General features: G+C 49.7%; 1 protein-coding gene across 2 annotated transcripts in view; it reads right to left on the bottom strand.

Annotated features, from left to right (window-relative positions):
• SPRYD3 (SPRY domain containing 3) overlaps positions 1-24,564 on the bottom strand; it is a 686,433-nt gene that overhangs the window by 427,353 nt on the left and 234,516 nt on the right. For both annotated transcript variants that reach the window (XM_078687310.1, XM_078687302.1), the window contains exon 7: positions 21,749-21,898. In XM_078687310.1, coding sequence (XP_078543436.1) covers positions 21,749-21,898 — 150 coding nt within the window. The remainder of the gene's footprint in view (positions 1-21,748; positions 21,899-24,564) is intronic.

Genomic DNA, 24,564 nt, shown 5'->3' on the forward strand with positions numbered 1-24,564 from the left:
CTCACCGGTGATCTCCTAGGTCGTTCCTCCCTTCGAGGAGAACGTGATACCCTCTGACGTACTGGAGATCTCGATCTCCCAGTCCGTACCTCCTTTCTCGGTGTTCGAGATTTGGGTTGCTCCCTCCTTGGCGATCGGGAGACCCTAGGGGCATGCGACCTGTCCGCTCCTCTCTCTCGTGAGCGTGATCGCTCTGGTGCCTTAGAATCCTTCCAATTATTCAAAGGAGCATACCATCTTGGCGAGAGTCTTATATGTGAAGTGTACCCCCGCTGGGGACTCTTTTGAACCGGACTCCTACTCTTAGAAGATGACCCCGTTGAACCCGAGGCACTTGAGGAGGAATGGAGTGAAGCAGATTGTGTCACTAGGACTGTCGAAGGCACCGAAGGAGATCTCCGTCTCACCGGTGTTGGAGGACGTCTCAAAAGCCTTTCCCTCGACGTCGAACGCCCCTGCGGCGTCGACGGGGTGATAACCTTCGGCGTTGAATGCTTAGACGTTGACCTGTGGTCCCTCGACGTCGATCGGCGATGATGCGCCGACGGTGGAGTCTTCTCCCTCGACGTCGAACGGCGTTGTCCTGCCGTCGACGAAGGTCTCGACGTCGAACGGCGTTGCCCTGCCGTCGACGAAGGTCTCGACGTCGACCGGCGTTGCCCTGCCGTCGACGGAGCTCTCGACGTCGACCGACGTTGATCTGTCGGCGACGGAGATGGCAATCGACAATGCCCTGTCGTCGACGATGCCCTTTATGTCGACCTGGCATGTGGCGACGGCGGAGGATCGGACATCCTCGACGTCGAGCACCGACGTGCCTTCGATGATCCCTTCCTCGACGACGATCGTCCGAGGGGGCTCTTGCTCCTCGACGCCGAGCGCCTCCGTGGAGACATCGGCGGAGGTGTCGCACTCTTCGAAGCCTGTCGACGTCGAGACGACGGCGAGTGTGATCTGTCTCTCGACGCCGACCGTCGCCTGGTTGACGGCGGCGGAGTTGACTTATGTCTTGACGTCGATCTTCTCGTCGACGGCGATCTCGTGGCTTCTCTCGACGCCGATCGTCGCCTAGTTGACGGCGGAGCTTTCTTCGACGACGGCGAACTTCTTTTCGACGACGATTTCCTCATCGACGCCGATCTCGACGTCGACGGAGCTTTTTCTCTCGAACTGTCCATCAGATGTCGTTTTTTCAGCGCCGAGCCCGGTGCTGAGGTTGATGGACGCTCTGACTTGCCTTTGGAGGGAGTTCTGGGTCTCTTTGAACTCTTCCTCTCTGTAGATCTTCCTCTCATGGATCTCTGGGCCAGACCATAGAGCCTGTTCCTCTCTCTGTCTTTAAGAGTTCTGTCAGACAGATTTTTACAATGGGAACAGTCTTTAGGATCATGATCCTCTGGCAAGCATAAAATACAGACCTCATGAGAGTCCGTTTTTGCCTTCTTGTGGCCACAAGAAGGGCAATCATCAAATAATGAGGGCATCCTGACAGGAGAACCTCACAAAAAATTGACTGCTAAGCAGTTATTTACTTGACTCTGATGTGAAAAGTCAAAGTAAATCAAAAAATAGTTCTTTTGAAGATTTTCTGACTGAAAAAGGCAGAAAAAATGTGGAGCTGAGTATCCAGGGTCCTTCCTGAAGGAGCCGGAAAGAACAACTGACCTAACTGTAACCCCTGAGGCATGATGGGAAGCTAGGGGCAGAGGTGCCTTAAAGGCACAGCGTCAGTTTTAGTGCATTCAGCTACAGGTTAGCTTTTCAGTCTTTTTAGACTGGGGATTTGCAATGCAGCCTGGGAGCTGTATATGTTTACAGTGTGTTATGAGAATTTCTACTGTTTTTTAAGCATTAAAACAGTTTCTAAACAAGCATTGGTGTTGTTTCTCATGTTTCTAATGCAAAATACACTGTATGGTGGAAATTCTTCACAGCATATTACAGCTCTGTTGTTTTATTTGGCTGCAATTGCTTATTTTTATATATATATATATTTATATATATATGTCTATATATATGTGGGGCACATATAATATATTGTTTCCGGGGTCCCGCGCATGGGCGGGAATATTCTAATGCTTATGACTTTGATGATGATCCCCTGGAAGAGAAACTCCTGTTCCTTGGTGTTGAAAAAGGACTGGTTCTGTGGTTCCCTTTTCTAGCATGGAGTTGACCTCTTGTTGTAGCAGGGTGATGTGTTCTTAGGACATAGGACGTTGTCTGGGAGGTATGTTGGGTGGAGTAGAAGTGAGTTCCAGGCAATAACCATACTGGATAATTCGTCTCACCCACCTGTCTGTGGTAATTGCATTCCAGACTGGTAGAAACTGTTTGACTCTGCCTCCGACTGGTGTTAAATTGTCTGGAGGGAGTGTGATGAAGTCACTGTTTGGTGGTAGTGGAGGCTCCGGTGTTATTGCCGCCATGTCCTCTGCCCTTGTTATTATTGCCCCTGTAACCTCCCCTGTTGGAGCCCTTATTGAAGGAGCTTTAAGTGTTGCTTTTGCATGCAGAGGAAGTCTGTGAAGTGTTGCCTCTTGCGGCGCCTCTGTAGGAGGACCGACGAAAGGAACCTCTATGTTGTTGAAACTGCAGCGCTCCCATAGATTTTGCAGTTTCAGTATCTTTCTTCATTTTGTCTAAAATGGTATCTACTGCAGGACCAAAGAGGAAGTCTTGATTAACTGGTTGGTTAAAGATGGTGGATTGCACCTCGTTCTTAAAACCAGAGATGCGTAGCCACACGTGTCTGCGTAGTAACACACTAGTGTTAACTGACCTGGCTGCTGTGTCGGCTGCGTCTAGTGCACATTTAATGGAAGCATTAGTTATAAATTTGCCTTCCTGTATGAGGTCGCTAGCTTGAGCTTTGAAAAGTTCTGGCAGGTGTTGCAGTAAAACCTTCAAGCTGGTCGTAGTGCGCCCTATCATAGCGAGCTAGGAGAGCCTGCGTGTTTGTGATCCTCCATGAATTAGCAGCTTGTGAGGCCACTCTTTTGCCTGAGGCCTCCAATATTTTAGACTTTGTCAGGAGGTGGAGCGTCTCCTGTTTGCGAGTTGGCTCTTTTGCGAGCGTTTGCTACTACCAGTGAGTCTAGAGGCAATTGTGATTTAATGTAAATAGGGTCTGTAGGGGCCGCCTTATATTTTTTCTCAACCATGGGATTGAGCACCCTTGCCCTGGCTGGATCCTTGAATATGTCTGGCGCGTGTTTTAGTACCCCTTTTAGCATAGGAAGTGTCCTGACATTTTTTTCGGAGGTTGGAAAAGTGTCAAATAGAAAATCTTCTATTGGGTCAGTGTGCACGTCGACCTTGTGGTATTTTGCGGCCCTATCAATCTAGGTGTCGTCAGTAGGCGACGGCTTAGTAGGGTATGGGGAGGTGTCAGGGATGGGTTGTGTGTCATATGAATAATTTTGATACTCCCATGTGTCATCCTGAGCCTGTGGATCTTCTGGGTCATTAAAATCTTCCTGAGGATCTTCCCTCATGTTATCCTCATCATTGTATTCTGAGTGTGTAGGAGAGTAGGGCACAAAAGGCATATTAGGATAGAAAGGAGGAAGAGTAAAAGGCCTAGAGGGAGATGTCCCGAAGTCCTTTTTTAGGTCTCGCCTTTTCCATTCCGAAGGAATGGAAAATGGAGAGAATTCAAGTGCTCAAAATACTCGTCAAACCAAGGGTTTTTTGGTGCGGTTTTCTTAGAGTTCACGTGAATCACGTGACCAAACAAGCACGAGCATCAGCCTCCCTCCCTCCCTCCTAATTGCATTTTTTTCACGGCCGCCACCACATCAAAGGGCTTCTCCCAGCGTGTGCTCTGCGGCTTCACCTCCCCTAATTATTCATGGCTGGCCGGCCGTACTTTCAGTTTCCCGGCCGCTCTTGTTTCCCTAATTCTCTCTCACGCTATCACGTGCCCTCTCTTGTTCTTCACTGTCCTTAAATCCCTTGACAAGTGTAGGAGAGTAGGGTCTGCAATCCTATGATCACCCAGATTTTTGCTTTTTGCTGCACTGGTTTACGACTTTCCCTGGCTGTGGGCCTGCTAATCAGACCCACAGCCTAGCTGTTCTCTCTATCCAAATTGTACTCAGGTACTGAATTGGCACTGGGCCCTCTCCAAGTCCCTGTACCCAGGGCTGAGGTGCACCCAGAAGTCTCCCAGGGGCTGAAGCATGTATTATGCCACCCCTGGATTGACTAACTAAAACTGACACAACTGGCTGCACGACAGCTGGGGCAAGGTGGTGTACTCACCCTTTGCTTTAGATATAGTATACCTATATCTAACCCTAAAAATGGACACACAGATCTCCTATCAGTCACTCCTATAGCAGGCCTTAACAATCCTGAAGGCAGAGTGCTTGGAATCGTGTGAGATGGTGCTCTAACATGAGCTGAGCCTGTCTGCGGCTTTCGGGATCCATCCCTTAGCCGTTTCCATGATATCGCATACCATATACTCTTAAGTGCATTATAATCCTCGCGGTTATGTGCCAACTCTGGTATCGCTTTATCAAAACATGTCGAGTAAGGTGTCATACGAATTGGAATACTAACCCCTCGCCAATTCTGGCGACGGGGTTAGCATTCCACCCTTCTAGAGGGACACGACATGCCTGTAACCTATAACCCGGTTAAAAGTCAGACAGAGCCTTAGCATCCACAAAATGGATGCTGCCACCGAGACACAAGTCTGCCCTCCTGCTGCTGGGAGTCCTCCCAGAGCAGGAGATAAGGACAAAGGGTTTCCTGCCAGGGGCGGTGCCAGCACCGTCCCAGACAGGGTTTTGTGTATTGTAGGTAGGCAGGGCTTTAGAGGAAGGTGACTGCACGTGGCACCCCGGTGCTCACTGTGCATAGGCTGGCTGGAACCAGTTCCAGGGTCACTCCAGACCCTGTGCTGGGGAAAAGCCCGCCAAGGAAGTGGGTGTAACCACCCCCCTCCTAGTCCCACCCATAGGGCAGGACTTAGTCGCGTGCCAGCCCCTTTTTACAGGATAAAGGTAGAGACTGGCCCCCTTCCAAATCAGATCATCTTTGAATCCTGAAACTACTTTCCACGAAAGGAACTCAAGACTTCTTCCTAAGATTTCTCCCTTGTGACTAAGGAGTAGTCACCCTGCATCCGCAGGCACCACCTTAAGAACACTGCGGTCTGCTGCAAGTCTCTCCTCCGGATCAAGACTGCCCAGCTCGACGAGAACCGGCTTCCCTGGCACCTCTGACCTCTACCTGCATCATCAGTCACGCTGAGATTCGTGGGTGTGACGAGACCTCGAGGGACCGGCCATCTTCAAGACTGCACGACTTCTTTCCAGCAAGCCGCCGAGTAATTTCCTGGTGAGTGCTTTGGGGTCCGAGAAGCCCCGACCCTGAGCAGCTCCATCACCGAAGTGCAGCCTCCCAGAATCTCCACGATCTGCGTGGGGCCCTTCTGCTTTTTGCTGCTCACCGCGTTGTTTGGCTACTAGCCCGCTGGCTTGTGGCCTTCTGAACGACGCCCGACGACATTTCTGCTGCTGGTCTGGTTGCTCCAGACTGGCCCTTGCTCCCTTCCAGAAGAGGAGCACCCCGGACCCTCCTGGTCCACTCAAGACGCCATTTTGAGTCCACCGCGTGGGCTTGAATTAGCCAAGGCTTGTTGCCCACTCCTGGGTAACTTCGACGCCGACGACTTCATCCTTCGTGGGACAGCTCGCACCTCCATCCTGGTCGCCGACAACGCCTCCTGGTCCGAGAGACTGCAGAGCCCAGCAGCGCCCACTCACCTGACTGCGGTGACTTCGCCCGGTGCCATCCTGGTGCCCACTTAATCACTGGCTAGTGATTCAAGAACTTGGTCCCCTCTGCTTTCAGGTTTCTTCTTCCTTGATCCAGGCTTGGATCCATCGAACTTTTCTTCACTGATCGCCTGCCAGCAACTTCTTCCTTCCAGGCTCCTGGTCCGGCAACGAGATCCCCGACGTCTTTTCAGACCTATGCAGCTGCAGCCCCTGGGCTAGGTAACTTCGGCACTCCGGTGTCCCAGCATAGCCTCACTATCCAAGGGTCAGGATCCACTGTCGTTTTCTCCCTACCAGGTCGGGTTCGCCCGTGAACACTAACTTTGTGAATTCTAGCTTCCATAGACTTTGTCCCGCATCCCGCGTGAGAGTGCACACTCTGCACCCGAGTCCCCTGGGCCTCCTAGTAGTAATCTAACGATTCCCTAGTCCAGTCCTAGCGATTCCAAAGCCTATTAGAACTGTTACTTACCTGCTAGTAATTCGCATTCCACTTTTAGCGTATATGGTTTTTCGTGCCCCTCGGGCATTTGTGTAACGTGCTAACTTAAAAGTATTTTCGTAAGAGTTTTGTTGTGTGCTTAGCTCCCTGTCTCATAAAGAGCCAGGGTAGTCTTGTTATAAATAAATACACTGTTTATTTTCATAACTTGTGTGGTGTCCTTTCACTGGGTGTTCAAGGGGTAATGTGATGGTAAAACAGCTGGCTTAACACGCCCTCTAGAGTCTTAGCCTTAGACTGCTCGTATCCATGCTACTAGGATAGCTGGTCTATAAGGTTGACTTACAACCAATCATCAATAAGGGTTGTTTGGACTGATATATAGTGATCACTAGAATAGTGAGCACTGCACATCAGGCCAACTTCTCACAACAAGTCCATCTTGTTTGGGTCACCTTTGCTTCATTAGACCCACCTTTCCCTCAGTGTGCTCCCATCGTTGTTTCCGACCCATCTTTCTCGACTAGGAACCTGTTATTTAGTGCACTCCCTTTAATTTGCTTTAATAACAAACTCCCGCGTTAAGTGAAGCAATTGACTTTTAAATGCTGTCGTTCTCGAACAGACTTGTTCTCAAACAAGAAAACAGCTCTCTTTCCACACGTTTCCCTTTCGGCCCTCTTTCGGCCCTCTTTTTTTCTGCAGTATTTGATACCATTGTGGCCAGGTTTTAACCAAATAATCGGGTTTCTGCATTTCTGTAACGTGATGATGCGCATACTTTCTGCATGTTGTACATTCCGCTGCCCCTAATGTGTCCGAGGTTTGTGGGCTGTGATGCATGTTAGCGCGATCCCAAGCCATGCGCCTCTGCTGCCCTCCTACAGAATTCCACACTTAAAAAACACAAACGTGTAGCAACGATGTTCTATTAATAGTGATATAATGGCAGCGCTTCTATGCATTCTATAGTAATTGTTCTGAGAAAAGTATATTTATTTTAGTTTTTGCAGTGGCTTCGCAAAGTCGGTAGTCATTGATTACTTGTTTTTTGTGTTCTTTTACCATGGGGCGTTTCTTACATTGGTGCAGCAGGTGCAATGGCACCGGGGCCCACGGAACTCTGATAATTTGTGTACTTAATATAACTGTAGACCGAGTGGGGGAGATTTGGGCATTTACTTACATGCCCTGGGGTCCATGACACTGTCTAGGCTGCTGTTTTTGCCACGTTATTTCATGGGTCAGTGTTTAGCATTAGAAGTAGTACTCATGAGTGACGCGAGAAATAATTTAAGATTGATTGTGCCAGGGCATGAAAAGGAAATGCTGCTCAGGGCGCCAATTGTGTAAGGCGTCTACACTTTAAATATTGCGACTGCTTCTTGCAGGCTGAATCTGGGATGTGTGCCCGTCAGATCGACAGCAGCTCTGTCCGTTGCTAAGCCATTTGTTGTTCACACTTCTTTCATGGCCGCGAGGCCGTGCGTGCTTCAAAACACTTCTCCTCCCCCCTCGCCGAGAGCTTCACATTTCAAAGAGCTCTCCCCGCCTCCTCTCCCCCGCCCCACTCTGACTTCATTTTCTGTCGCAGAAGGCCTTGCGTTCTTTTTCTTCACTGTCCCTAAATCCCTTGACAAGTCCATCTTGTTTGGGTCACCTTTGCTTCATTAGACCCACCTTTCCCACAGTGTGCTCCCATCGTTGTTTCCGACTCATCTTTCCCGACTAGGAACCTATTATTTATTGCACTCCCTTTAATTTGCTTTAATAACAAAACTCCCGCGTTAAGTGAAGCAATTGACTCTTAAATGCTGTCGTTCTCTAACAGACTTGTTCTCAAACAAGAAAACGGCTCTCCTTCCACACATTTCCCTTTCGGCCCTTTTTTTTCTGCAGTATTTGATACCATTGTGGCCAGGTTTTAACCAAATCATCGGGTTTCTGCGTTTCTGTAACGTGACGATGCGCATACTTTCTGCATGTTGTACATTCCGCTGCCCCTAATGTGTCCGAGGTTTGTGGGCTGTGATGCATGCTAGCGCGATCCCAAGCCAAGCGCCTCTGCTGCCCTCCTATAGAATTCCACACTTAAACAAGCATTGGCATAGCCAATAGGTCTCGCATTTGGGACCTTATAAGCGTTTAGCCATGCAACAGTTGGTGTTGTTGCACCAAGGATATTCTGCTGCATAACTAAATACTTATAAGGTCCCAAAAGCGAGACCTATTGGCTATGCCAATGCTTGTCTTTAGTGGTACAGGGCAAGTAGTGTCTGTGTCCAATGGTCTCTTTCTGCTAATAAATGGTCACTTTGCCGGTTTTAGGGTTTATATACAGTTTTGATTGTTCCTCTGATTTTGGATCAGGATGGAAGAGTTACTCTTCCACTGTCCGTGGTTTTGGCGCCGATGTTTTTGGCTTACTGACTTGCTTGTGACCTTTTGGCTCGAGGGCCTTTGGTTCTGGAGTCTTTTTTGGCTCGACTGTCTGTTTGGGGTTGGTAACCTTTTTTGGTTCGATGTCTTTTATTGGTTTGGCAGTCTTTTTTGGTTCGGCGACTTTATTTGGGTCGACCTTTTTCGGGTCGATCCTCTTTCTGTGCTCGACGCCTTTTTTAGGGTCAGTGTCTTTGGTCGAGTCGATGCCTTTTTTTGGTTCGACTGGCTTTGGTTTAGTGGCACTCTTTTTAGGATCGAGAGCTGTTTTCGAATCGATGACCTGTTTAGGGTTGAGGCTTTTTTTTGGATCGATAGCTTTTGACTCTATAACCTTTTTTTGTGGTTCAACCCTTTCTTCGGCTCGACGCCCTTTGGCTGGTCAACCTTCTTTTGTTAGACAACCTTTGGCTCGACGGCCTTCTTTGGTTCGACGACTTTTGGCTCGACTGCCTTTTTTGGGTCGACGACCTTCGGTTCGACAACCCTTTTGGGTTAGACGACCTTCTTGGGGGGAACTTTACTTGGTCCTGGGCTTTTGGAAGGCTTTGATTTAGACTTCTGAGCCGAGCCGGAGGGCGGGACTTCTGAAGGTGTTTTTCGATCTCGGCTAAGGCCTTTAGGCGATGCTTTGACCGGGGCCTTCGGTTTCGGGATAAGCGGCGTTGGGGGCTGTGTACTCACGATTTGCCCAGGTGGGATCTTGTCGTCGGAGTCAGACTGGTCCTCGACGGGGACGATCTCTAGGTCCGCTTCTGGGAGGTTGCGTTCATCATCGAAGATGTTCTCCGGTACCGGTGCCGACCGCTGCATCTCTTGCCTAGCGGCCCGTCGAATCCGGATGGTCTTCTTCTAACGGAATTGGGCACACGCTGGGCAATTTTGTTCGTTGTGCTCTGGTGATAAGCACTTGTTGCATACTGTATGCTTGTCAGTATGCGGGAATTTGGAGTGGCATTGTGGGCACCTTTTGAACGGGCTCCTTTCCATCGACAGCAGACCCACGTGGCATCGAAAAGGCCCAACGGCCCGCGGCGACGACCGGATCAAGTTGGAGAGGTTGGTTGAGTCAAGACGTACCGAACGAGAACAATACCGTCGAAGGCCTCTTGGCCTTTAAAAGTAGTTAGTTTTGGTTTCCGAAGTTGGAGTAAAGGAATAACAATGGCGGAAAAAAACAATCTGAGGATGGAGAAGATGCCCATGCGCACTGTAGTCAAGGGGAGGAGTCACCTATCTCATGATACTTCGAAGACTCCTCCAGGACAACAAAGTGCAATCATCCGGACCCAACACTACGCGGCGATCTCTGCACAAGATATGAATTCAGCAGCCCACATGCCTCGAACATAAAAGTTCAGTCCAACATAATGTAATGATTCAGACAACCTTAACCATTCAACCTTATTTGGTTGAATGGTTATGATAGGTTTGTTCTGACTCGCTTAAGACTGAATATTTTCCATCATTTGATATCCTTCCCAAAAATGAATGATTGGACTAGATCCCTGTCAATTTGCTCCTGCGACGATGTATCTGTGCAGTTATCCTTGCACGCTGTGTTGTTTTGTAAATTTTATAACTCAGGAGAAGCTGGGTAATACCCATTTTAAAGATTTTAGCCATGAGACAATGTCGACCTGCATTCCTTGCCCTACAACTTTTGGACGCAGAGTGTTTTACAAAAAATATTGCACATTTTCTGAAGCTCTGTATTAGACATAGAAAAAACTTAGAGTAGCGCCGTTGAATTACACTGGATGAGATTGGTAAACATCACTTACAACAAAACTTTTACAACGCACTACCATTACAACGCGGTCATTACAACGCAAACCATTACAACGCATTGCGCTGGGGGGCGCTCTAGGATAGGGAATGTATTTAATATACTATCCAACACCTTCCCTACTATCCACGGGGACTGGAGTTGGAAAAGTAAATTAAATAAATCACTATCCAGCGCCTAAAAGCACTATGCGTTGTAATGGTATGCGATGTAAAAACCGCGTTGTAAAGGCAGGCGTTGTAATAGCCTGCCTTGTAACGTCATACATCCGATGAGATTATCTCTTTCTCCACTCATCCCTTATGCTGTTTGAGTTATCAGCTTTTCTTAATTGCTCTTTAGTCGCAGTAATGTATTTTTTACGTACTTATGTATTTTTACATTGTTATTCCTTGTAAATTCTTTTAATAGTTTTGAATGATATTTTGTAAGATCTCCTCTTTTAAATCAAAGGTTTCAAACATGTACTTTTATGGTTTTTGTAAACTCATGAAAACCGAATAAAGTAAGTTGATTGATTGAGGTAGATGCATTACTCGCTAGATGGAAGAATCCGCCACTGAATTTATGGGCGTGTGAATTTGATCAATATGGCGATCCTCCTTAAATTGATGTACCTTTTTAATTGTATCCCCCTCACATTTCCAAGGTAGACTATTGATAAGATTTATGGGAAAATTGAATATGCTACTTACCAGTATGCATCTGTTCTTGGCATGTGGGGCTGCTGACATTCATATCTATAGCATAGATCGCCGGCTAGTGTTGGGTCCGGATGATTGCACATTGTTGTCCTGGAAGAGTCTTCGAAGTATCACAAGATAGGTGGCTCCTCCCCTGGACTACAGTGCGCATGGGCATCGACTCCATCCTCAGATTGTTTTTAGCCATTGTGGCAAAGATGGTGTGTATTAGTGTAAGCGATGGCCATGCTTAAGATGAAATGCAAGAAGAGTCTGCAGCCGCTACAGGCGCCGGGGAGGAGGGCGGGCGATATGAATGTCAGCAGCCCTACATTCCAAGAACAGATGCATACTGGTAAGTAGCATATTTAGCTCGAGGCATGTGGGCTGCTGAATTCATATCTATAGCATAGAATACATAGCAGTCCCTCCATTAACGGCGGCCGCCTGTGCCAGCTGCAGAAGTCTGAAAAAGTGTTTTAAGAACAGCCTGTCCTACAGCTGCCTGCTGTTTGGAGTGCACATCTACACAGTAATGTTTAGTAAATGTACGTGGTGTAGACCATGTGGCTGCTCTACAAATATCTTCCAAAGGAATATTACCCAGGTACGCCATGGAGGCCCCCAACTTGCGTGTGGAGTGGGCCCTGGGGGGGACCGTTAAAGTGCGCTTAGCCTTGTGATAGCAAATCTGAATACACTTAACGATCCACCTGGCTATTCCTGCTTTGGAAATGGGGTTGCCTTTGTGCTGGGCTGAGAAGGCAACAAAGAGCTGTTGTGTCTTTCTAAAGTCTTTGGTCCTGTCAATGTAGTACATTAACGCTCTTTTGACATCAAGCGTGTGGAGCATTCTCTCTGCTACTGTTTCGGGGTTCTGAAAGAATGCGGGCAGTTCAATGGTTTGATTGACATGAAACTGCGACACCACCTTAGGAAGAAACTTAGGGTTAGTGCGCAGCACCACCCTGTTAGAATGAATTTGAATAAATGGCTCTTGTACTGTGAGCGCCTGTAGCTCACTAACACGTCGTAGAGACGTGATGGCAATGAGAAAAGCAAAGCAACCTTCCATGTTAAGAACTGAATCTCACAGGAGTATAGAGGCTCAAACGGTGGGCCCATCAATCTGGTGAGGACCACATTGAGGTTCCACACAGGAGCTGGCGGGGTCCTGGGGGGGATGACCCGCTTTAGCCCCTCTAGGAATGCTTTAATAGCAGGCACCCTGAAAACAGAGAGGTGCTGCCTGTTTTGGAGATAAGCCGCTATGGCGGATAAGTGTATCCGAATGGAAGCATATACTAGATTGCATTTGTAAAGATGTAACAAATAGCAGATATTAGGAATTAATGCATCTAGCGGGTTGATATGATGTTCTGTACAGTAAATGACAAACCGCTTCCATTTCGGGGCATAGCAAGCTCTGGTAGTGGGCCTCCTCGCCTCCCGGATGATGTCCATGCATTCAGGAGGCAAGTCAAGGTAGCCAAATTCTAAGACCTCAGGAGCCAGATCGCCAGGTTGAGCTGTTGCGGATCTGGGAGCTGAATGTCGCCATGGTTCTGCGTCAAGAGCCTGGGTGTGAGGCGCAGCCTTTGATGCGGTACCACGGAGAGTTCTAGAAACGTGGTGTACCATGGTTGGCGTGTCCACGTTGGAGCAACCAGGATGAGTGTCATCGAGTGTTGCTTTAGCTTTCTTGCCACCAGCGGTATGAGAGGTGCTGGGGGAAAAGCGTACGCAAATCTGCCTGACCAGTTCATCCATATCGCATTGCCCTGCGACTGTGGGTGTGGGAACCTGGCGGCAAAGCTGTGGCATTTTGCGTTTTCCCTTGTGGCAAACAGGTCTATCTCCGGATGACCCCACTGCTTGAAGTACGGGTGGAGTACTAATGGGTGTAACTCCCACTCGTGCATCTGGTGGCTGTACCTGCTGAGCAGAGCCGCCATCTGATTGTCCTTGCCCGGGAGGTGTTCCGCCATGAGGAAGATGTTCCTCTGAATGGCCCACTTCCACATGCTCTGAGCTAGGTGAGACAGCTGTGGAGAGTGTGTACCTCCCTGCTTTTGGATATAGTACATTGCCGTCATGTTGTCCGTCCGGATCAACACGACCTTGTTGCACAGATGTACTTTGAAGGACTTCAGTGCCATGAAGATTGCCATCAGTTCTAAGTAGTTGATGTGCATCTTCCTCTGCTGCGTCGACCATAGTCCCTGCACTGTGTAGTGGAGTACATGAGCTCCCCATCCCTGGAGAGATGCGTCCGTCGTCAGGATAATCTGTGGCACAGGCTCCTGGAAAGGTCGGCCCTTGCAAAGGTTGTGTGGATTCCACCAATGCAGAGAGTTGTATGCCCGACCGGTTACCAACACTAGGTCTTTCAACTGTCCGTGAGCCTGAGTCCACTGATGTGCCAAGCATTCTTGGAGCGGACGCATATATAACCTTGCATGCGGGACTATGAAGATGCTGGAGGCCATCATGCCTATCAACTGCATGAACACTCTTGCTGGAAGCGAGTGTTGCGGTCTGAATTTCTGGATCAGCGCCTGAATGCTGTCTATTCTCACTGAATTTGGCTGAGCCGTCGCCGCCAGAGTATCTATCGTCGCGCCCAGATACTGCCGCACATGGGCTGGCTGAAGGTGTGACTTCGGATAGTTCAGTGAGAAGCCCAGACCGTGAAGAAGGGGAATGGTGTGGGACATGTTGGCGGCGCACTGCTGGGCCGATTTTGCCTGAACTAGCCAGTCGTCCAGATAAGGGTATACATGGACGTTCGGTCTCCTGAGGTGCGCAGCCACTGTCGCCAGACATTTCGTGAACACTCTGGGGGCTGTTGTCACTCCGAAAGGTAGGACCTTGAACTGATAATGCCGATACAGAATGGTGAATCTGAGGTATTTCCTGTGGGATGGGTGGAGTGGAATGTGAAAGTAAGCATCCTTGAGGTCCAAGGTTGCGAGGAAGTCTCCCTGATTCAGCAACGGAAGAACCTGCTGCAGTGTTAACATGTGAAAGTGTTCTGAGAGAATGTACTGGTTTAGAGGCCTGACGTCCAGAATGGGCCTGAGGGACCCGTCCTTCTCTGGGATTAAGAAGTACAGGGAATACACCCCTGTGCCTTTTTCCTCCACTGGCACGAGCTCTATTGCGCCTTTTTGCAGCATGACTAGAACCTCCTGCTGCAATAAGTGCCAATGCTCTGTGGACATAGGACAGTGTCTTGGTGGTATGTTGGGTGGAGTGGATGTCAGCTCCAAACAATAACCGAACTGGTTAAGTTTCCTGACCCACCTGTCTGTGGTGATGGATTTCCAGACTGGCAGGAACTGCTGGAGTCTCCCCCCGACAGGTGTTGGATGGTCGGGGTCAGTGACAGGGAGTCACTGCTTGTTGGTGGCAGAGGAACGGGAGTTGTTGTTGCCTCGGCCTCTGGTGCTGTTGCCCCGGTATCCTCCTCTACTCTGCTTGGTGTACGAGGATTGCGCCCCACCTTTATTGAACTGTGTCTGCTGTGACATCTGGCCTCTGTTAACACCTCGATTGCCTGAGCGACGAAAAGTGTTCCCTCTAAACTGTTGGGACTGGAGATCTCCCATGGACTTGGCAGTCTCAGTATCTTTCTTTATTTTTTCCAGGGTGGTATCCACCTCTGGACCAAACAACCTGTCAGGGTTTACTGGCTGGTTAAGGATGGTAGTTTGGATTTCTGGTTTAAAACCTGAGATTCTGAGCCATGCTTGCCGTCTGAGCATCACACTGGTATTAATTGCTCTGGCCGCAGTGTCCGCAACGTCTAGTGCGCACTTCATGGAAGCGTTAGAGATGAGCTTCCCTTCCTGGATAAGCATCTTCCCTGCCTCTTTATATTGGTCTGGTAGATGTTGCAATAGGGTCTCTAGTGTGTCGTAGTGTGCCCTGTTGTAACGTGCCAAGAGTGCCTGCGTGTTAGATATACGCCAGATATTGGCCGCTTGAGCTGCTACTCTCTTTCCTGATGCCTCCAGCACTTTTGATTCTTTGTCTGGGGGAGGAGCTTCACCAGTGGTTTGCGAATTCGCCCTCTTGCGGGCATTAGAAACTACCAGAGAGTCCAATGGCAACTGGCCCTTGATGTAGGTAGGGTCGCCAGGTGCCGGTCTGTATTTCTTTTCAATTCTAGGGTTGACCACCCTTGACCGCGTGGGTTCTTTAAAAATGTCTGCAGCATGTTTAATGACCCCCTTTAGCATAGGTAGAGTTTTCACAGTTTTTTCAGCAGTTGAAAAAGTGTCAAAAAGGAAGTCCACCTCCACAGGGTCAGCATGCATCTCAACTCCGTGGTTTTTTGCTGCCCTTTCAATCAGTGCATTAAATGCTGCAGAATCCTCAGTGGGAGAGGTTTTGACATTGTACATCTGAGGTTCATGGGCAGTGTGGTGATCCCCTTGGTCACCTGCCTCTACCCAGGAGTCCTGTTGTTCGTCCGGCTCTGTGTTATCAGGAAAATTGTATTCCTCATCTCCATCCCCAGCATCTTCTCCATCAGAATAAGTGGGTGATGGTGTTGTAATTCTTGGAGTCTGAGGAACTATTGGTTCGACCAAGTTTGGTGTGTCTGAAGCAGGCCTTGTGCGCTTCAGAGGAATGGTATACGACTCCAAGGGTTGCGATGGAGTGATCTTCCGTTTGTAAATCATAAGTTTTCCGGTGTCGGCATCAATGAAATGCTCCGACTCCTCTTGCAGCAAGGGTGTTCGATGCTTCAAACTCCCTGGCCGGTCCGTTGGCTTCGACCCCGCAGTGTCCTTGGGCACCGATTGCAGTGCGAAGGCCTTCGGCGCCTCCTTCGGCGGCAGCGTGAAGCGGATCGGCGCCGAAGTTTTTGGCTTCGGGACAGGTGGCTTCGGAGAGGCAGGCGTCTGTGGTTCCGCCGCTGAAGCTTTTTCCCTGATCCGTCTGAGGGAGTCCGAGACCTGCTTCGTAAAGGAAGCGGACGGTTTCGTCGACCCGACAGCCGACCTCGGTTCACCAACATTGGAAGACTCGAGCGTCGATGACCTTGGTTTTTCTATCCGAGGCGTAGCAGCATCCTTGTTAGGGGCGCTACGATCTTTGTCCGTGTTATAGCCGCCGTCGACGCCGATTGTTTCGGATCGGCGGGTCGTGCTACTTGTTTCGGGGTCCCAGCCGGGGGCTCGGCGCCCTTACTTGTTTTCGGCTTGACGCCTTTACTTGTTTTTGGCTCGACGCCTTTACTTGTTGGACTTTGGGTCAGCGCTCTTGCGCGATTCCGACTCCACGCCCTTCTTGGTCTTCGGCTCAACGCCCTTGACCACCTTCGGGTCGACGCCCTGGACCACCTTCGGGTCGACGCCTTTGCCCGACTTGACCGGCTCGACGGTCTTCTTCGGCTTCGGTGGCCCCGACCCCTGTGAAGACCATGGCGTCGAAGGGGGTGCTGACGTCTTCGGTTTCGATGGCGCCTCAACCGATTTTGTTTTTGTCGACACCGATGGTTTCACTTTCGGTTTCGTTTTCAACAATGGCGGCTCCGTCGAAGTGTCCATAGCCGGGCCAGAAGGCGGGGCCGTGGATGCAGGTATAGGGTCTTGGGTAAGGCCGTGTGGCGATCCCTCGACCTGAGCCTTTGAAAGTGTTCGAACGGGGCATAGCTCTTCCTCCGAGCTATCTTCCATGGCCCCATAGGCCTCATTGTCGTCCCCTACCTCGTCAACGACTTCTTCTACATCAAGGCCTGCGACATCCTCTTCGTATTCGTACTCGACGTCGACTGTTGGAGGTGAAATCTGCATCTGAACCTCTTGTTCATCTGCTTCTTCATCGTCGAAGATGTCCACCAGTGCTGGGGCCGTCCGCCGGGCCTCGAGGCGCGCCGAAGCCGGATCGTCTTCTTCGATCGAAACCTGGAACAGGCCATACAGTTGGCCTCGTCGTGGTCCGGCGACAGGCATTTGTTGCAAACTGGGTGGACGTCAATGTGTGGGTACTTGGATCCACACACGGGACAGTGCTTGAACGGACTCCGTTCCATGCTGTCGAAAGTCTTGCTGCGTCGACTGGGCCTCGATCACCGAAGAGTCACACGACTCCCTGAAAATCCGACTCGACGAGAAGGAATAAAGTTGGACACCGAACGCAAACAATACCGACGGTTCGAAAAAGGCCTTTTGGCCTCGAAAAAGTTTTAGAATGATTCAGATAACGAAATCACATCCGAACCCAATGGCGGAAAAAAACAATCTGAGGATGGAGTCGATGCCCATGCGCACTGTAGTCCAGGGGAGGAGCCACCTATCTCGTGATACTTCGAAGACTCTTCCAGGACAACAATGTGCAATCATCCGGACCCAACACTAGGCGGCGATCTATGCTATAGATATGAATTCAGCAGCCCACATGCCTCGAACAACTAGCTTTATTTGGGAGTTTTGTGGTGCAAGGCTTGCGTGGAAGAAGTTGAGGTGTAGGTTAGAGAAGGGTGACCTCGCTTTTCCTGACCTGAATCTGTATTGTATTGCTTTTCAGTTTAAAATCTGAAGGATGCTACTGGGTAAGCCAGATTGCTCAAACTGGGGAGTGCTATTAGCAGAAATTGTCAGAGTCCACCAGGTTCCTACATAAGTTTGGCGCCCAAAGGTGTTTTTAAAAAAAAGATTTTAAGTACTATTGAAGGTCTTAAAGGCAGCATGAACTCTTAGGTTTAGAGCTAGGAAGATATTGCGTATTGGCTACTATTACGATTACGCACCCATCTAGGACTACCCAGGTACCCCAGAGTGTCTTAACCATGGGCGGAGTCTTCCATTATGGAGGGCTGGGATAGCTACCTGGAGGAGCTGATGACAGTGCAGGGTGTATTATCCTGGAATGATTTTAGAGCCAAGACTGGGGGCCCTCTACTAAGGTTCAAATATGTGTAGTTGTCTTCCTGGCTCGCAAGTGAGGCACAGGAGATTGGGGGGAGGGTCTGGGAATGCAAGTCCACACTCAAGGATGTGAGAGCTAAAAGTAAGGAGGTTACCACTTAGAATTGAAGGTTTCTGGAGACGGGGGACAGAAAAATTATGAGTCGTGGGTCAGACAGCAACTGTAACAAGCATTTACAATGCAATGGTTTCGCCTTTGGAAAAGTTAGAGTTATTGGCATTGCTCATGACATTTCTTTTTTTTTTACTTATAAATAAATGGCATTGTTATTTATATTGCCAACAGCTCTCACAGCCCACACAGCTCTCTCAGCCCACACAGCCCACAGCCGACACAGCCCACACAGCTCTCAGCCCAACACAGCCCACACAGCTCTCAGCCCAACACAGCCCACACAGCTCTCAGCCCAACACAGCCCACACAGCTCTCAGCCCAACACAGCTCTCAGCTCTCTCAGCCCACACAGCTCTCAGCTCTCTCAGCCCTCACAGCCCACACAGCCCACACAGCCCACACAGCCCACACAGCCCTCTCAGCCCTCACAGCCCTCACAGCTCTCAGCCCAACACAGCTCTCAGCCCAACACAGCTCACAGCCCTCACAGCCCTGACAGCCCTCACAGCCCACACAGCCCACACAGCCCACACAGCCCACACAGCCCACACAGCCCACACAGCCCACACAGCTCTCACAGCCCACACAGCTCTCACAGCCCACACAGCTCTCACAGCCCACACAGCTCTCACAGCTCTCACAGCCCACACAGCTCTCACAGCCCACACAGCTCTCACAGCCCTCACAGCCCTCACAGCCCACACAGCTCTCACAGCCCACACAGCTCTCACAGCCCACACAGCTCTCACAGCCCACACAGCTCTCACAGCCCACACAGCTCTCACAGCCATCCGCCCACACAGCTGTCACAGCACAGCAGTTGTTCTCAGTGCAAGTGTGCACTGAAGCAGGTACTGTAGTAGAATTGGCCTATACCATGTACTGCACTGTGACATTTACACAGCACTTCATCCCCGGGCTGTGGAGCGCTCTGATTTGCACGGAGATCCTAGGTGCAAAGGTTTAAGATGGCGCGGGTTCGAGCGTGACCAGTGCCTGTGATGCTGGGTGACGCGTGTGAGGTCTGGAGATGGGGACTCTGCGCAAGCGCAGATCGGCCCTCTTACGTGGCTGGTTATAATATACTACTTTGCACAAGCGCAGACATGCCCTGCCTCTTACATGGCTGCGCAGCCAAGTTTTAATGTGCTCCATTTTTTTTTTTGCTGTTTGCAAAGTCCTCTTATTCCTGCTGGCACGGAGTGGTGCATCTTCGGCGTTTCACCCTGTGCGAGATTTGTTGAAGGAAGGAACAGATAGGAGAGGGGCTGCTCCATGACACTGTGGTTTCCTTGACAGTGGTTGCTCACTTTTTTTTGCTGGGGGAACGAACAGACAGGCTGACATTGCAGCACGCACACAGAAAGACGGACCTTAGACACTGCAGGCACACAGACAGACAGAGACTGCAGGCACACAGATAGACGGACACTGGAGGCACACAGACAGACAGACGGACCTCGGACACTGCAGACACACAGACAGGCTGACATTGCACGCACACAGACAGACGGACACTGCAGGCACACACACAGACAGACGGACCACGGACACTGCAGGCAGGCAGACAGCCGATCACCGCAGGCACACAGATAGACGGACATTGCAATCAGACAGATGGACACTGCAGGCGCACAGACAGCGGGACACTACAGGCACACAGACAGACGGACACTACAGGCACACAGACAGACGGACACTACAGGCACACAGACAGACGGACACTACAGGCACACAGACAGACGGACACTACAGGCACACAGACAGACGGACACTACAGGCACACAGACAGACGGACACTACAGGCACACAGACAGACGGACACTACTGTTTTCAACCTTAGCTCTGTGGTTATTAAAGCTTGCGGTGTCAGTGCTGAGGGATGGTCGAGTCCTTGGCGATGTGGGGAAAATAAAGTACCTATAAAGCATATCATGAACGGTGCATGACTCATAAGTGCAATTAAACAATATCTTAGGCGGACTACTACAACTGATGTCCAATCACTCAATAAAGATAAATCATGAAACTGAATTTAACCTTTTCTGCTTTATCATGTGCTGGCTGTCAGCCATAGGCATACGAGGGTTGTAATGTCCACAAATCCATACGGATATGTTTGGGCTTAATATACATGCTTCGACACTTCAGCCTCTCACAAAGCGGTTCAATCGCCAAGACCATTTCGGACTGAAGAAAGCGGTTAGTCACTCGCCTGACTCACGAGGGTAAGAGTCATGATGATTGATTCTTCTAGATGCTAAACATGCGCTTTTTCTCTTCCAAGCCCCGCTATTATTAAAATATCGGCAGAAGGGGAAGGGGGGGGCAACGCAGAGCGCGCTCTCGGCAAATCAAAACTCCATTCAGGCGGGTGATGGATGACGCTGCCCTGCCGGTGAACCCTCACTTTAATACAGAGGAAGTTATGAAAGCGACATCGATCACAAGGCCCTGCGAGGCGGGGCAGCCCCCGCAGCCCGCGGGGTGGCAGGCTGCCTGCTTTCCCTCTCAGTTCAAAATCAGGAAATTATAGCGTCAGTAGCGGAGGGGGGACAGGAAAGGAACCACTCACCTGGACTTCCTCGGCTGGCCGGCCCTCCGCTCCTGTCCGGTTAGCCCCCCACCCTCGCCCGCTTCTTCCTCCTTCCAAGTGAGGCGGCCGGGGTGGCAGCGCTGCAGGCCAGTCCCGCCTCGCTTCACCCGGGTGCTGCGGGAGTTCCTCTCTGGGCTCCCAGTCTGCTGTCACCCGGCCGGGAGCAGCGCAGACTTCCAGCGCTCGCCGTGGCTCCTCTTCTCGCGCTGGGCGGCGGGGGGGGCGGGCACTTCCGGCCGGCCGCGCTGGGATTGGCCGGCCGGCTGAAGAAACCCGCGGGCGGGACGGGATACCAATATTTGTTTGTGAGGACACGGGGGGGGCGGGAGAGGACGAGGGGGGCGGGCGGGAGAGGACGAGGGGGCGGGAGAGGACGAGGGGGCGGGAGAGGACGAGGGGGGCGGGCGGGAGAGGACGAGGGGGCGGGAGAGGACGAGGGGGGCGGGAAAGGACACGGACGTCGGGAGGGAGGAGGGAACAGCAAACACGGCCCGGCCGGACCAGACACGGGGGCGTTCCCGGCGTCGCGTGACGTCGGCAAAAGGAAAAGAATCTCGGGGACGCCCCCGTGTCTGGTCCGGCATTGATGGACAGGCCCCTCGTCCAATGGCTAGGCTCCATTTATGGAGCCAGCCAATGAATGACGAGGGCCGACCCAAAGCCACACTACAGTTCTCATAAGATTTCTCCTGCGCAAAAGCTGCTTGCGCAGCTTTTTGCAGTCGAAACCTAAAAATGGCCTGACTTGCAAATACTATGGTGTTAGTCTGGCAGGAGGGACCATCCACACTGAAAGAAATTACGTATGCCTTTACATACACACACAATGTATTCTTTCTTTAATTTTATAATTTGGCTCACCCGTTTTTGTACATCAGGAAGGATCTAAATATTAAAAAACGAGACAAAAGAGGTCAAGAAGCGAAACAGAGGTGATAAAGCATATACCTTTCTGGCCAAGCCAAGGGCGATGTAGCACTTCTCCCCAGGGTCCACGATCTCCACCTCAAAGTAATGGCTTCTGGTGCTGAGTGGGTGCCGCCCCTGTGCAAGGCCAACATCGACTATACTCTTGCCTTTTCCTACATACTCGAGGAGCTGCAGAGAAATAAGAGGGGTTATAGCAATAAGAACAATTAGAAGGGAAGAGAAAAGAAGGAAGAGAGAAAAGGGAGTGAAAACCAAGAGATACCAGCAAAAGAGAAAGGTTAGATGAATTTGAATCAAAGGAAAAGGTGGAATCAACAGAAGCAAATGGTCACATGAAAACAAAGGAGATCCTCAACTTGCTTTTATTGATCCTAAATGTCTTTTATAGCCAGTAAAAGACAGACCAGTAAAAGACAGAGAATGCTGTGTAACCCCAAATGCATCTCTAATTAAACATAAGCAGCTGGAAGTGTTAAAAGATGTGACGCACAAGAGAGATGATTCAGCGTGTGACCTGTACAGGATATAAGGGAAGGATGGATAAGTTACTTACCTGTAATCCTAGTCCTCTTCCAGGGGTATCCTCATCAGAGTCATAAGCACTCGAATATTCCCGCCCATGCACGGGACCCCGGAAACACAATCATATATGTGCCCCATATATATATATATATATATATATATATATATATATATATATATATATATATATACACACATATATATACACATACACATATATACACATATATACACACACACACACATACACACATGTATATATGAAAATAAGCAAATGCAGTCTCATACACATGAGAGCTGAACAATGCTGTAAGGAATTTTCAACATAACATGAAATTATGCATTAGAAATGGGGAAAAACAAAATAAAACGTGTTTTGAAACGGTTTTAATGCTCATCTGTAAGCAGAAAACTCTCATAAAGGACTGAAAGCATAGAAAGCTCCCAGGCTGCATTGCAAACACACAGTCTAGAAAGACTGAAAAGCGAACTCATAGCACCATAGAAAAAAACTGACACCGTGCCTTTAAGGCACTCATGACCCCCAGCTTCCCATCATGCCTCAGGGGTGACAGTTAGGTCAGTTCTTTGCGGTGACTGAAAAAAGCCATGACACAAAGAGTTGATAACATTTATAAAACTTAATAAAGTCCTTTGGCCGCGGAGACGGGAGGGTTGCTTATGACTTTGATGAGGATACCCCTGGAAGAGAACTAGGATTACAGGTAACTAACTAATCCTTCTCTTCTAGGGTATCCTGATCAATAGTCATCAGCACTAGAATAGAATAGCGAGTCTCACCTCATCTCCCTGCGGGAAAAGTAGCATAACCAGCAAATCAACCGACAAAGCTTAAAGAAAACTAAGCCGGTACAAATAGCTGCTATCCAAACAGATTTCTCAAGGAAGCTTGGCCCACTTGAGAATCAGCCCTGGAATCGGATTCCAAACAGTAATGCCTTGTAAAGGTATGAACCGATTTCCAGGTCGCAGCCTTACAAATTTCTGACATTGGAACATCATGCAAGAAAGCCACTGTAGCTGCTTTTCCCCTAGTGGAGTGCGTTTTAGGCGACAAAAGCAAGGGTCTTTTAGCTAGCTGATAATCCAATTTTATGCAGGACACAATCCATCGGGAGATGGATCTCTTATAGGCTGGGAAGCCTGTAAGCATGGCGCCATAATTCAAGAATAACTGGTCAGTTTTTCTTATGACTTTGGTACCTTCCAAATATAATTTAAGGACCCTCCTGAGGTCCAAGGAATGCAGCGACCTCTCCGCAGGGGTCAAAGGGTTAGGAAAAAAGAAGGGAAGGGAAATGGATTGATTAATATGAAAATCAGACACCACCTTAGGCAGAAAAGAAGGGCGAGCACTTAATACCACTCTGTTGTGGTTGAAAACAGTGTAAGGCTCTTTCGCACCTAGAGGTTGGATTTCACTTACTCTGCGCGCTGATGTTATCGCTACTAGAAAAGCGGCCTTCCAAGACTGAACCTATTCACAAAGCCTCTTTGCAGCATCTAAGGGGGGGGCCATAAGCTTGGCTAGTACAAGGTTCAACTCCCATGGGGGAGAAGGATTTCGAACCGGGGGATAAGCTTTCTTCAACCCCTGTAAGAAGTCCTTAACTACCTGCATCTGGAAAAAAGAGGCCTGGCTGGGTGACTTTCTGTATGCCGTAATGGCTGATAAGTGAACCCTGATAGAAGCACACTTTAACCCTGATTTAGCTAGATACAGAAGGTAAGGAAGAATGACATCCTCCTGTCCCTTCGTAGGATCAAAGTGACGTTCTACACACCAAAGGAAGAACCTTTTCCACTTGAACGCATACGACGCTCTTGTGGAGGGTCTTTTAGCCTCTTTTAAAATGTACATACAATCTTGTGGAAGTTTTAAGTGTCCGTATTGCAGGACCTCAGGAGCCATGCTGCCAAGTTCTGGGAGGGAAGGTTGGGATGAAGAATCCTCCTGCCCATCTTGGTCAGCAGGTCCGGTCTGCACGGCAGTCTCCTATGTGGAAGCACCGATAGCTGAAGAAGGTCCGGATACCACCACTGCCGCGGCCAGTCTGGAGCTATCAGAATCATCTTCATGTTGGACCCGATGAGCTTGGACACCACCTTCGGGATCAGGGGAGGAAAGGCGTAGGCAAATGTCCCTGGCCAATCCATCAAAAGTGCATTCCCCCTTGTTCCTGGACGGTGGAATCTGGACGCGAAGGCGTGGCATTTTATGTTTTCGTCGTCTGCAAACAAATCTATTAATGGACGACCCCATTGATGGGAAAGTTCTGCCACCACCTCGT

This window comes from Lissotriton helveticus, chromosome 1_1 (genome assembly GCF_964261635.1).
Source record: "Lissotriton helveticus chromosome 1_1, aLisHel1.1, whole genome shotgun sequence".
NCBI lineage: Eukaryota > Metazoa > Chordata > Amphibia > Caudata > Salamandridae > Lissotriton > Lissotriton helveticus.